Below are 14,776 nucleotides of genomic sequence, written 5' to 3'. Positions count from 1 at the left end.
CATAATTTAACGAATTTGTTCTCGTAATTTAACGACTTTTTTCTCGTAATTTAATGAATTTGTTCTTGTAATTGAATGACTTTATTCTCATAATTTAACAAGTTTATTCTCAACATTTTATCTCGACTTTTTTTCTCGAAATTTAACAACATTTTTCTCATAATTTAACGAATTTGTTCTCGTAATTTAACAACTTTTTTCTCGTAATTTAATGACTTTATTCTCAACATTTTATCTCGACCTTTTTCTCGAAATTTAACAAGTTTTTTTCTCGTAATTTAACGAGTTTATTTTCAACATTTTATTTCGATTTTTTTCTTGAAATTTAACAACTTTTTTCGCATAATTTAACGAAATTGTTCTCGTAATTTAATGACTTTTTTCTCATAATTTAATGAGTTAATTCTCAAAATTTTATCTCGATTTATTTTCTCGAAATTTAACGACATTTTTCTCATAATTTAACGACTTTTTTCTCGTAATTTAACAAGTTTATTCTCAACATTTTATCTCGACTTTTTTCTCGAAATTTAACAACTTAAATCTCGAGATGGTTTTATTTTTTTATTATTGCTTGGCCCTAATCCTCTTCCGTAGAATTATAACACTGAGATTGAAAGGAAATAGTAAAGGACTGATAGTACAGTAATAATGCTACAAAAGCCTTAGTTTCCAGGTAAACAACTAAACCAAACTAAATTTATCTGAAAAAGTTTAGAAACAAACTACAAAAAAATATAAACAATACATTCAATATGAAATAAACAATACATGAAAATGAAAAAAGGGATTTTAAAAAAAAAGAAGAAAAAAAAAATCTCACATTCTGTTAGTCATTTATGATCTTACAAAAGGAAAACCGTATTCTGTTCCAAAATACAGTTTTTCTCAAATGTGCAAAAAAGAAAAAATGACAACTTCCTGTTTCAAAAATTATGAACTCAGTCCTCCAGTATTTCAGCTTACAGTATAATTGAGATTTCAATGAGAAAGTATTGCACGTTAAAATGTGATTTGTCAAGTCATGTCATAAATGATCGCCTTATTGACCAGGTCAAGTCCAAGGGGATTTGTCTGACCATTAAGGATTATATATTAATCCAGCAAAAGTCATTTCTGCCCACCCACAATTCTTGATGACGAATGATTTAAACATGCCCTTAGAGCCCAATTTAAAGTTTGTGATTATACCCAGAATGCTCTATACTCAATGTCCTTCATTTAGTTATCGATTTGAACAGTTCAAGAAAAAGTATACACAATTTTGGACACAATTGTAAGAATTCAAAACTATATGTTAGGTTAAATTTAGCCATAATAATAACATCATATGAGCAATAAAGGTCATATTGTGGGTGAGTAAGTCTGATTGGTCAGGTCATATAAATGGCGAAGTCTGATTGGTCAGGTCATATAATGAGTGATGGCTCTCAAAGCATAGAGCAGCTCTGCCTGCATTCGAGCCTCCATTAGAAGCAAATTCACATGAACCTGCATAAAGGACAAAAAAGTAATTAAGAATATCTGCATATTTAGAAAATAATAATATAATAAATATTTCACACGATAAAATAACTTACCTTCTCGGAGTGTCTGAACTGGTGCCAGTAGCTGTCGTACATGCGGCGAGTGGTTCGCTCTGGATAACATGTCACTGTTTTGATGTAAACCTTCAGACTGCGCTCCAACAGCTGATTCACCTCACCGTAGTCGTAATCGTCGTATCTGCAGACGCACAGTATGAACACACACGTTCATGTTTCAATACTAGGCAGATTCAGTACTCCTGGTTGTACTGTGCTAGTACACTAGGGGGCGCTATGGGCATACATAGTGTACACTATGATTTGCAGTCGCATACTACTATCTGTAAGCAGGGGAGACCCGGATTACCTACTACAGTTGCCAAAATGTGCAGTCTACAATAGAGCACACCATTGTTGTTATTGTTAAAAATATTTTCCGTTCATTGCAATAAAGCTGAAATAAAATATAAATATTAGATGAAAACCTAGACAAATTTGAACTTTTGCCTTGGCAACTAACTTAAGTTGGAGTATTTCAATTACTCAAACAGAAAACTGAAAAAATGGAAATATGATAATGCTAATTAAGCACTCATGGACGTACCTGATTCCGTACATACAGTGGACGTAGTTGAATAGAGCCCTACGCAGCATGCTGGTGTCCACCCCCTCGTGACTGGCCATGTTGTAATAGGTCAGATCACATGCCGTTCTGAACTTTTCGTCCAATAGGTGACCAATGTCAGAGTAGAGCCTGTTCACCAGAGAGAAACCATGATCCTCCCATGAGTAGTCCTATAGAGTGAACAAGATAGAATATGATCAATCATTCATTCTCAATAGGGTTTTGAAAAAATGCTGTTTATGTGTATATGTGAGTGTCATACTTGTGCTTTAAATGTGGGTGGGTTGTCTTCGCCATGTCGTGCAAAGTCCTGGTATCCAAACGACGGGTCGTCTACAAACCGAGCCACTGGAGAAGGGGGCACCACTTCCTCAACAAACCCTGAATATGCAAATCACAACATTTTAATACAAATACGCAAAAACAAAAGACTGCTTGATCATTTTTTTGTTTTCAAGCAATAGTTCAAATTCAAGCTTGGTTTGACGTCACTGATGACAAATGGCAAATAAAATCATAGCTGAGTAGATGATGACAGTCATGACAGTATTTAATATTAATTCCCACTTTACCACATGACCACAACCAAAAGTGAAGGGGAAAAAATGGAGAGAATAGAGAGAAGAAAAAAAGACAGTCAAATAGTGTTTTAGTTCAAACATATAATCGGTGTTGGGCGGAAACCTTGTATCTCAAAAAACGCTGCGTTGTCAGAGTTATGACACTTGAATCTGTCATTATATTTTTAACATTTCACCAAAATCTAGATCAGCTAACACACGTGTTTTGTCCGTCATTAGAACAATCGTATCTGAGGCAGCATTACGTTTTCATTAACTTTCAGCTTATAAAGTTTACTGTAGCTATGTGGGCGCTCATTTTACCAAAATCTCATGTCATTAAAGAGGAAGTGCTACACACATGCTATTTAAGACAGTATTGGCTATGACTACAAATGCTAGACTAAGAAACTCTTCTCCACTCCTAAAAATACATAAAACATTAGCCTTTATATATATATATAGTGTTTCTTGAGTAAAGAAAATGCTGTACTTATTCGAACAACCAGTTCTTTATTTACCCAAACAAGCAGATACGGTCCAAACTGTGTGCGGCACTTCATTCACGACAGAGGCGGGGTTGAGTTACAAGGTTTGACTGACAGTTTGAGGATCCAATGGAGTTAAGACGTTTAGTCACAAGCTCTTTTTTAGTACTTTTCATTGTTTAAATATTTGCAAAACCCTCAGACAGACGTAAGGGTGACCAATAGTAGAGATACAAGGTTTCTACCTGACAGCAATGATATTTAAAAGTTTCAGCTTATATTAGCATGTAATATCATGATGAAAGAAAATATGTTGTAGTATGAAACTGAAGAAGAGTAGATGGGTAGAAAGTATCTGTGTTGTAATACCTGCAGACACCACCAGAAGGCTCTCTTTCTTTTCTTTCTCAAAGCGAGTGAACATCTCCTCCTCTGACGCATCATCGTCTTCTCTTTCCTCCAGCAGTCGCTTCATTCTCTCCATCAGAGCTTCCAGCTCGCTCTAAAACACACGAGAATGGAGTTTAAAAAATGAGACGCTTAAAAACACTGTCCAAACAAATCTTGAATCACACACTGCACAGAATACACATATAATTAATATACAAATTAATGTCATAAAACTTTTTTTATACATATATATATATATATATGAAGAGTTTGGTTCCAAAACGCGATAAACGGCAAAATCAGTACTGTATCATGTTATTCTGTCATGTTTTCTCCCTTTCTTCCCAAAACGCGACAAACGCCAGTCTCCTTTTTCTGCAGAACGTGATATATCCGCTCAACCAATCACAGCGCACCATTCCACCCACTGTAAACATTGAAGGCTTTTTTAAAAAGCCGTTTTTAATACCAATGTACTCGGCAAATGTGTTTATTTTAACCGTGCGGTGGCGCCAGAGGCTCTTTAATCGGTAATGACAAATAATTTATAACATTAACAAGATGACCCGTCGAATCAATTTTGGGAGCGACGGCTGAATGTATTTTTAGTAAAATGCCTGTATATAAAGATAAGTACTGGCAAAGTTCAGACGCTGTCATATCTGTGAATCAACTTACTTTGTTGTGTATTTTCAATTTGAAAAATAACTTTTATATTGATGGATTAATTGCATTTAAAAAAAAAGTGTCATGGATTTATTGCATTTTGGGGGAAAAATAATACGTTTTTATAATAAACTTTTTAAAATCAAAATGTAGATTTGAATTTTTAATGTTTTTATAGCCAAAAGATGCTATGTGATTATTTTTTTTATTATTTATTTATTTATTTATTTAAGTTATTGTGTTATTGTGTTTTGAGTTATTGTGTTTTGGAACCAAACTCTTCATATATATATATATATATATATATATATCAATTATTATATATAATATATATAATTTTTTGTACAATATATAGTATAGAACTATTATTTGTTTTTGTTTTAATTATTTTTTAATCTGAAATGTGAGCATGTTTTAATGACATGCAAATACAAAAACAGATTATTTAGCATTGTGCCCAAAGCCTAAATCCGAATTCAGACACATTCTACGGAACATAGTTAGGTTTACTGCGGTAGTTGGTTACATTACAGTACATCAGATTTCACTTATCACATAGTAAGACTAAGGGGAGATGACTGACAGGACAAAATCGGATGATGCTTGGTGCGCAACAGATCCTGAGGGTCATTGACAAATATCTTATCTTGTAAAATGTGTGGTCACTACCTCCGCTACCTATACACAGAGTACGCGTGATCGTGAAAGTAAAAAGCAAGCGTGCGATTTCAATATCCTGCATATTGATAGCAACTCCCTGATACCCGCAAATGATATACAATATAATTACCCAACTATATAACTGCGAGAAAACTCAAAAACACTGAAATATATATTTTTTTCCCCATCTCCTATTTTTTTCCATCAGCATGTCCCTTTTGGGGCTCTGTAGAATGCGTCATTTCCTTTCCAACATAGTATTCGGCTACGAGCACATCCCTAACATGGATACTCTGTAATGTTTTCCTACCCCAGTGTTAGGGTTACGCAGGGGGTTCCCGTTGGCTTGGTTGCCATTTGTTAGGTGGCAGGTGCATAAACCCGCCATGGCTGGAGGGCAAAGGTCATCCGTGACCCCGTTGACCTCTGTGACCTCAGGGTCAGGGTTGACTCCGCTACCAAACACAAAACTAGCCAAGGCATGGAAATGAGCCAACAGTACAACAGCATGAACCAGCTCTGCCAGAGACCAGCTGTGCTCGCCTGTCTTCACCAGAGCCTGAGAAACAAAGAGTGTAAGATCATTAACATTTGATACGTCACATAACATTACATTTATCTCAGAAAAGCTATATGTGCTATATTTTTACTTAACTGCATTATTTAATTTGTGTTTGAAAAAATCTGTCATGATTTTTTTTTTTTAAATCTTTATATTTCAACAACAAATTGAAGTAGAAACATAATTATGCAATAAAAAAGGTAATATAAAAAAACTCAATTTAAATGTTTATATTCAACTCATATAATTTTTATTGGAGTGTTTATTATTAAATTAACTGGAATACTGAGCAATAAACAAGATCTCTAGTGTGTTACCTGTATATGTTGCTTGGTAATGAGCCAGGGTCTGTGCGCGAGGATCTTGTTAATCTCGTTGAGGTTGCGAAGTCGTTGCGGGCAGAACTCCAGACCTCTCAGCCAATCAGAGCACACGCCTATCTGCTCGAACTCCTGCACGTGCTGACACACCAGCGTTGAACACTGATGCCGTGCTGCAGCCTGGAAAATATGGAAGAAAAATCACTCACAAAACTGTTTCAGTTTAATAAAGTCTCCATTGAAAGTGTTTCTGTGTGCGTTTGTACCATTATAGCGATATAATGTCTGTAGTGGAGTGGTAGGGGGCCGTCCATCCTCAAGAGATAATAGTGGCAGCGCAGGAAGGCTTGCAGATAATGCGGGTGGAGCCCCATCACCTGCGTCAGGTTGTCCACGCGGCCGCTGAACTCTTCGTCTATGAACATCACTGTGGAATCACTCAGAGGCATGGCTCCGATGATCTGAGAGGGCAAACATAGGACATTTCACAACAGTACAACATATTGACTGTATTTTTCTTACATAGTACTCTGGTCAGATGGGAATACAAATTAAATATGTGGAGTATAGAACAAAAGCCTGTCCGATTTTGGAACATGAGAAGGCACCAATGTGTGATGCTATGAATCAGAGCCAAGAAAGATTTGAACTCTGGCTCAGGTTCATCTTAATTCAACGAAGTGAGGACAGATGCTGTAATTCAATTTACAATCCAAATACACTTTCTTAGATCTCCCGGCACGCTTAACTTGGATTCAGTGAAAATCATCTCCTGAACCAGCTGAACTCAAAACAAAAATGAAATGAACACCAACTGACTCGAGCTGGATGAACTCGATTGAGTGAGTGTGTGAGAGAAGACAGAAAAAAAGTGGTATTTTGACATATGCTACGGGTCTGAGGCCACGTTCACACTGTCAGTTTTTGGGATTGATAACCACATTTACTTACATGTGTGAGTCTCGAAATGTCTCGTTCAAACAGCAGTTTACAGGAGCGTCTGGAACACTGTCTGTATGAACGTGCAACCAGAGTCAAGCCCGTATTCTCTCACTAGTACCCATAACGACAGTGACCAAAGTCATTTAAAAGAAGGCGATGTCCATAATACTGAAAAGTCTTATCACTTTTGACAGGACAGAGTCCAGATGAGCCGCGAGTTCATCCATCAAATCTTCATTAACCGACAGCAGCTTCAATGTAAACATGCGCTAGCCGGACTCACAAACGTATTCTGCCGCTGTGTGAAAGTGGCCTGACTGAACCCAAGAACTATTCAAACGAAATTAATACTTTTAATAGCTTAATAACTGTTAATTGTTGAAGGGTTAGTTCACCCAAAAATGAAAAATGAAAAAACACCCTCATGTAGTTCCAAACCCGTAAGACCTCCGTTCATCTTCGGAACACAGTTTAAGATATTTAGATTTAGTCCGAGAGCTTTCTGTCCCTCCATTGAAAATGTATGTACGGTAGACTGTCCATGTCCAGAAAGGTAATAAAAACATCATCAAAGTAGTCCATATGACATCAGATGGTTAGTGAGAAGTTTTTGAAGCATCGAAAATACATTTTGGTCCAAAAATAACAAAAACTACAACTTTATTCAGCATTGTATTCTCTTCCGGAATTCTTTCCATTGAATTGATTCCATTGAATTGATTCCATTGAATTGATTCCAATGAATTGATTCCATTGAATTGATTCCAATGAATTGATTCCATTGAATTGATTCCACTGAATTGATTCCATTGAATTGATTCCACTGAATTGATTCCATTGAATCCTTTCATCTGTCGGCGTTGGTAATGCACTTTTACGTCATTTTTTTTGACGATTAGGACATCCGCACCATTTTAAAAAATATAGCAATACCAAAATACAAACAATGTAGAATAGCTTGAATACAGCGTGCGTCTCCCTCAGACTGTAAACGAAGCTCGGGCGCACCGGATAACACGTCATCAGCGTCACTGCGGAGTCGTGAACCCGGATTAACAACAGACCCAGAAGAGAAGACAATGCTGAATAAAGTTGTAGTTTTTGTTATTTTTGGACCAAAATGTATTTTCGATGCTTCAAAAACTTCTAACTAATCCACTGATGTCACATGGACTACTTTGATGATGTTTTTATTACCTTTCTGGACATGGACAGTATACTGTACATACATTTTCAATGGAGGGACAGAAAGCTCTCGGACTAAATCTAAAATATCTTAAACTGTGTTCTGAAGATGAATGAGGTCTTACGGGTTTGAAACGACATGAGGGTGAGTCATTAATGACATAATTTTCATTTTTGGGTGAACTAACCCTTTAATGTTACAAAAGATTTATATTATTTTAAATAAATGCTGTTCTTTTTAAGTTTTTAGTCATCAAAATAACCTGAAACAAATGTATAATGTATATATACACAAAAATATTAAGCAGTTGTTTTCAACATCGATAATAAATGTTTCATCAGAATGTTTCAGAATGATTTCTGAAATAATGATGCTGAAAATTCAGCTTTGCCATCAATATATAGATTTAAAATAGATCAAAACAGTTATTTTAAATTGTCAAAATATTTCACAATATTACTGTTAAAATTGTATTTTTAATAAAATAAATGCAGCCTTGGTAAACATAAAAAAATTTGGGGTGGGGTTCTAGATTTGTATAATTGTATTCTTTAATTTCTTTGCCTTTAAAAAAAAAAAAAAGAAATAAACAGTTAACAAAAACACATAACATAAAAAACTTACTAAATCCCAAACTTTTGAATTGTAGTATATATGCATGGAGTAACCAAAGAAACATGGTGTAACCACTGTACCATCTCTGAACAAAGAAACATAATAATATTTTTTTATTAGTTTTACCTCATTTTCTGGAATAAATGAGCTTGGTCCTGTTGATATGTGTCTTGACATCTTCCTTCCTTTTGCCTGAGGAACAACAAGAACATTTATCATGAATATGATGAAAATATCCTGATAGAATTAAACTTTTTATTATTGAAGTGTGTATTTTTATGTTAAAATACTTTCTCCAATTTCAGGTTAATATGCAGAGCTAACTAGATAACCCATCTGTAGCTTAATTCTGCACAGCAACAGTCGCTCAGCCAATGGCGTGCGTTTGGGGGCGGGCCTATCAGTTTATTTAACCAGTAGCAGGCAAGTGAAAATATGTTTGAAAGCAGTCATTAGTTTAGAGACACTACTGCCTCAGAAATTGCCTAACAAGCATAAAGAGAAGGAAAACCCTACATAGATAATGTAATAAAAGCATCATAGTGTGTTTAATGTATATTTTAAAGGGCGCAACATTGATTTTCAGGTCGATTTTGAGTCTCTCTGCTGGGGTTTATTTTGAAAGTCTCTCCCAGTCTTTTGTTCCTGTTACAGTGAAAGGTAAGGAGTTCCACGAAAGCTGTGTTTGTTTTATCTATGCGTGTGTGTGTGTGTTCTCTAAACTGGCTATAATGCCAAGGGTGTAAGGGTCACTTCAGTTCAGTGGCCCAAAGCCTGGACACACCAAATCTCTTTCCCTGTCATTCTCACCCTCCCTTGCACTTTATCTATCCTTCCTTCCTTCTCTTCATGGTTTGTGTTTGTTCAGGATATCCCACCCCTTACCCTTAACCACCACAAATACACAAAACGGTGTTGTATTTGCGGTCAGAAGTGTTTTGCCTCCACTCTGCGGCCTTGATGTAAACCTGTGCTGTTTATAAAACACTAACCAAGAACTACCAAGATTCTGCACACACACACACACACACACACACAACTGCTCAAACATGTGATATTTGCAGTCAAGTTGTTTTTCCAACGATGCAAAAACTGTGAGAGGAATGATTGAGCGACACAAAGACAAGGAGAGTTTTGTTTTGGGGCTTGTTGGTTTCTTACTTCCACAGCTCTGTTGAAAGAGAACAAGACTCTACATATAAAATAAAGAGAGTAAATAGACTGTGCAAAGAAAGAGGGCAAGCGGCAAACAGAGAGAGGGCAAAAAAATACAGAAAAAAGGCTTTTGAAAAAGAGGCCTCCAGCTTTAACCAACATTCAGAGTGTGCGCACACCATTGTTGTCATTGTTAACTAAAACTATAATTGTTTTGGTTCAGTAGTGTACATTTTAATTAAGCAAAGGATATGAGTCCTTGCCTTCTTGTGAGTGTATTTTCCTAAAGTACTATTCATCACAAGAAGCCTTTCTCTCATCTGTGTTACATAATCATAGTCAAACATATAAAGCAAGAGAGAACAGATATGGATAAGACAGAAGGAGAGCCACGGGATATGTTAAACTAATTTGTTCTATGTGCTTAATGTAATGCTTGTGTGTATTTGCAATGAGGCTGCACTGATTGGCCATCCCGACTTGTTTGACACACACGGAAACATTGACACAGCACTGTGACCATTGTGACCTGCTCCATGAAATCGCATCACCGCTCCTGGCCAATCAAAGCACAGCATACTATCAGCACTGATAATGCTTGAGACTGTCATTCTGTGGCACTATGGTAACGATTCTGTTGTCATGACAGCAGCATGAGTGTCCACGGATAGAGAAAGCGTCTTCCTCAAACAGTCTGGGACAGTGTCCAGATTTTACAAAATTATCTCTTTAATAAGAATATTAAGAAAGTTAATCAAAAAGTAAATTATATTGTTCTGCAATGTAAAAGGGCTGAGAAAAAAGAACATCTGAAATTTTAATCTATGCATATGAATACATTTGAATCATACATTTAATCATTTAAAAATTTCAAATCTTGCATTAGATTCTGCATTCAATTAAAATGTAGAACTATTCATTGGTAAAAGTAAAAATTTGATTATTAATTAAAAAAACTTTACAAAAGTTGACCATAGTAAGCCAAATACTATATTTACTTTTACTATTGTCTTTTTGTCATTTTTTAAAGAAACTGTACTAACAACACTAACAAATTTTACTAACTAGTTGGGGTGTAACGGTACATGTATTCACCCTGAACCGTCACGGTACGGACGTCTCAGACGATGAATCCAGAAAGGGGCGCGCGGTAATGCAATGCTGTTTGCTAACAGCCACAAGAGGAAAAAGTGCAGAAGAAGAAGAACAGACAATCTACACATAGATATGTTTACATGTAATCTCTCAACCAGTGTTTTAATTGTGGAAAGACTTGAGAATAATATATCATATAGCATTACATTTACCTCAGGCAAGTCATTTAGTGTCCACAACATGATAGTTCACTAGAGAAATGAACACTGGAGCATTTCACTAAATATATGCACTACATTAGTTTATATATTCGTTATATTTACTTTACCTGTTAGTATTGTCTTAAATTTTTTAATATACAGTACAGTCCAAAAGTTTGGAACCACTAAGATTTTTAATGTTTTTAAAAGAGGTTTCGTCTGCTCACCAAGGCTACATTTATTTAATTAAAAATACAGTAAAAACAGTAATATTGTGAAATATTATTACAATTTAAAATAACTGTTTTCTATTTGAATATATTTCACAAAGTAATTTATTCCTGTGATGCAAAGCTGAATTTTCAGCATCATTACTCCAGTCTTCAGTGTCACATGATCCTTCACAAATCATTCTAATATGCTGATTTGCTGCTCAATAAACATTTAATGTGTACAATTGTACAAAATATTTGTGTACAATATTTTTTTTCAGGATTATTTGATGAATAGAAAGTTCAAAAGAACAGTGTTTATCTGAAATCTAATCTTTTGTAACATTATAAATGTCTTTACTGCCACTTTTGATTGATTTAATGCATCCTTGCTGAATAAAAGTATTCATTTCTTTAATTTCTTTTCAAAAAAATAAAAATAAAAATTCTTACTGACCCCAAACTTTTGAACGGTAGTGTATAATGCTACAGAAGCTTTGTATTTCAGATAAATGCTGTTCTTTTGAACTTTCTATTCATCAAGGAATCCTGAAAAAAAAAAGTACACAACTGTTTTCAACATTGAAAATAATCATAAATGTTTATTGAGCAGCAAATCAGCATATTAGAATGATTTCTGAAGGATCATGTGACACTGAAGACTGGAGTAACGATGCTGAAAATTCAGCTTTGCATCACAGGAATAAATTACTTTGTCAAATATATTTAAATAGTACACAGTTATTTTAAATTGTAATAATATTTCACAATATTACTGTTTTTTACTGTATTTTTAATTAAATAAATGTAGCCTTGGTGAGCAGACGAAACTTCTTTTAAAAACATTAAAAATCTTAGTGGTTCCAAACTTTTGGACTGTACTGTATGTTTAAATAAATTTGTCATGAAAAGAAGTTATGTCAGTAACTGTGTAAATGATCATTTCAAAAATAAATTGGAGTAGAAAAATAACTGAAAAAATAATTTTATAATTAGATTTAGAAGTTAATGCAAAACCTGCCTTGTGTACAATTTACATGTTTTTTTTTTTTTTTTTTTTTTTTTTGGAGTGTTGATTATTATATCTAAATGTATTTATTATAAGCAGGATGGATTCTGATTGGCTGTCAATGTTTTTATCGTTCATCATCGTTCTGAAAGTGATTCCAACAATATTATCGTTATATTTGTGGTGTGGACTACTCTTTTATATTTAGAATGATTTTTAGAACTATATCTCTACCATTAACACTGAAGTTATCATTTGGCTGCACAATTTCCATGTTACTTTTACAATCATAGTATTACCACTTTTACCATGTAAACTACTATAATAAGCACAGTACTATGATTTCATGGATTTATCTATTTTTGAAACTATAGGTTACATAAAACCCACTATACTGCATATCTAAGGTTACCACCCAAGCAATTTTAATTTGGTTACCAGTGTTCATTTTTACAAGTGTGGTTTTTATGGTTGTACTGTATGTACAAGTCATTTCATAAAAGTCAAGGTTGTGCTTTTAGGCGTCAAACAACCACTCCTTGATCTACTTAAGTCTGTTAAAAATGCTCAAATGGACTCTGGATTACAGTGGAGGTGTCTGAACAGTCAGAACTCTCGCCTGTAGACATGTCAGGTTTTATGTATTAAAGAATGCTATTGTTCCAGCACTCTGCTTTTGCCCAGTCAAGCTTTTGAGTCGAAACGGCTGTCCAGGAATCCTATATGCTTCCTTCCCTTCCAAGACCTGGTGCTCTGCCTTCAGTCGAAGATGCAAGAAGTCTAAGTTTGTTTAAAAGAGAGAAGAGGGAGGAAAAAAAGTGGGTCTGTCAGCACAGCCTGATCGTGTCTTCTATGTTCTGGGGGAAAGTGCAGAAATCTTTGTCTCCATGACAGCATAGGTAGATGTAGAACAAAAGCACACACAAAAACACACCAATACAGTACTTACATAAGGCCGCTTTGTGCTCAGTTTAAACAATAAAGGCTTACCCTGACTGAGTTTGAAGAGAGAGAGACATGAAATGACTACATGGATAAAATATGGAAGAGGAAGGGTCAAGAGAGAGAGAAAGAGAGTGAGAGAGTCGTGTGATGTAACATTCTGGCGCACTAGGCCACTAATGAGTCTCCGGCATCCAGATATATTAACAAATATTCAGTCTCAGTGAGGATTAGGATTAGGTTTGATCTCCAGTGAAGTTTTTAACAGGATGTAATGAGAGTTATTATGAGCGGTTTACTAGGGATTACCTTATCAGGTTCTTAGCATGGTAAGATCAAGGAAAAATTTAATTGAGGGTGATGTGTAATTTACAGTAAAATACAGGTCTTAATAATAGAGCATTTAAAATGTGTTTTAGAATAAACCAGAGGTACCATTTTTGTTAACTGAAATAAAATGGAAATAAAATATAAATATCAGATAAAAAACATAGAAATGTTCTAATTTTTGGCAACAAACTAATAAAACAAGTAAATACTCTATGAAATACTAAAATTACTGATAAATAAAATAATTTAAAAAAAAAAAAAAAAATAATGAAAATGCCAAAAGCTAAAACTAAAATTTAAAATTAAAATATAAGTTAATTCTGGGTCATTCCGTGTCAAATCAACCAATTTCGTAAACTTCCTCGGCTCAAATTTTTGATTTTGTTAATATTTTTCTGTACAAACTAAGACAAACGTAAATAGTGATGAAAGCCAAAATATTAAATGTCAAAAAATTTATATTTACTGAGTAATCCACTATTTTGTAGAGGAGGGTTAAAATGACAATTTTCACAATTTACAGCCAATTTACAGGGGTGTAAAAATGACTGGCAGCATCATTATTTTATTTTTACACAAAGATTGGTAGGTCTATTAGTAAAATCTGTTGACTTTAGCAATCTTTGTTTCATTATATGCCAACAGTGACGGTTCGAAAATGGGAAAAAACACTTCTTGTGCCTCAAGTTTGCATGCCTGTAACTCAAGAAGTATTAAAGATATCTTAATATCCTTTAAGATTCTGGTTCTTACCAAACTTTCCTTTTGGTATCTTCATTTTAAAGGCCCTCGATGGTTCAGTCCCAGAGATATGGAGATCTTAATGCGGCTCCATGAGTAAATTGGTAAATTGTACACATTTTCAGTGGTCAAAAGCCAAATATGGGTCATTTTGTATACAGCTGACACTTTTTTTCTTTTAAAGAGGAATATCTGAAGAACAAATAATGCTGAAACTAGAAATATATCTCGTGTTTTTCTATCAACTCAACTGCATAGAATACCTGAGTGCCATAAATACTCCTTTTCCAAAGTTTGCATGCCTGTAACTCTAAAAGTATTGAAGATATCTTAATATCCTTCTAGATTCTCATTCTTAATAAACTTTCCTTTTGAAATCTTAATTTTCAAGGCCCTATATAGTTCAGTCCAGTAGAGATGGGGATCTCAAAGCAGCTCCATGTTCAAATAGTTGAAATTTACCCATTTTCAGTGATCGAAAACCAAATGTGGTTCACTTTGCAGAAAGCTGATACTTATTGCATTTAAAGAGGAATGTCTGAAGAATAAATA

At 34.6% G+C, this 14,776-nt stretch overlaps 1 protein-coding gene across 1 annotated transcript in view; it reads right to left on the bottom strand.

Moving 5' to 3' along the window:
• Window positions 1–524: 524 nt before the first annotated feature.
• The window catches only part of sesn3 (sestrin 3), an 18,511-nt gene continuing 4,259 nt past the window's right edge, over window positions 525–14,776 (bottom strand). The window contains exons 2-10 of the mRNA XM_048160876.1: window positions 8,667–8,732; window positions 6,064–6,258; window positions 5,795–5,977; window positions 5,226–5,474; window positions 3,569–3,701; window positions 2,414–2,532; window positions 2,131–2,321; window positions 1,581–1,725; window positions 525–1,491 (exon numbers count right to left, since the gene is read on the bottom strand). Of these exons, the coding sequence (XP_048016833.1) occupies window positions 1,405–1,491; window positions 1,581–1,725; window positions 2,131–2,321; window positions 2,414–2,532; window positions 3,569–3,701; window positions 5,226–5,474; window positions 5,795–5,977; window positions 6,064–6,258; window positions 8,667–8,732 (1,368 nt within the window). The 3' untranslated portion in view covers window positions 525–1,404. The remainder of the gene's footprint in view (window positions 1,492–1,580; window positions 1,726–2,130; window positions 2,322–2,413; window positions 2,533–3,568; window positions 3,702–5,225; window positions 5,475–5,794; window positions 5,978–6,063; window positions 6,259–8,666; window positions 8,733–14,776) is intronic.

The sequence above is a fragment of the Megalobrama amblycephala genome, linkage group LG16 (genome assembly GCF_018812025.1).
Source record: "Megalobrama amblycephala isolate DHTTF-2021 linkage group LG16, ASM1881202v1, whole genome shotgun sequence".
Lineage (NCBI taxonomy): Eukaryota > Metazoa > Chordata > Actinopteri > Cypriniformes > Xenocyprididae > Megalobrama > Megalobrama amblycephala.
Note: the sequence above shows the minus strand (reverse complement) of the source record. Positions and strands in the feature narration are given on the sequence as shown.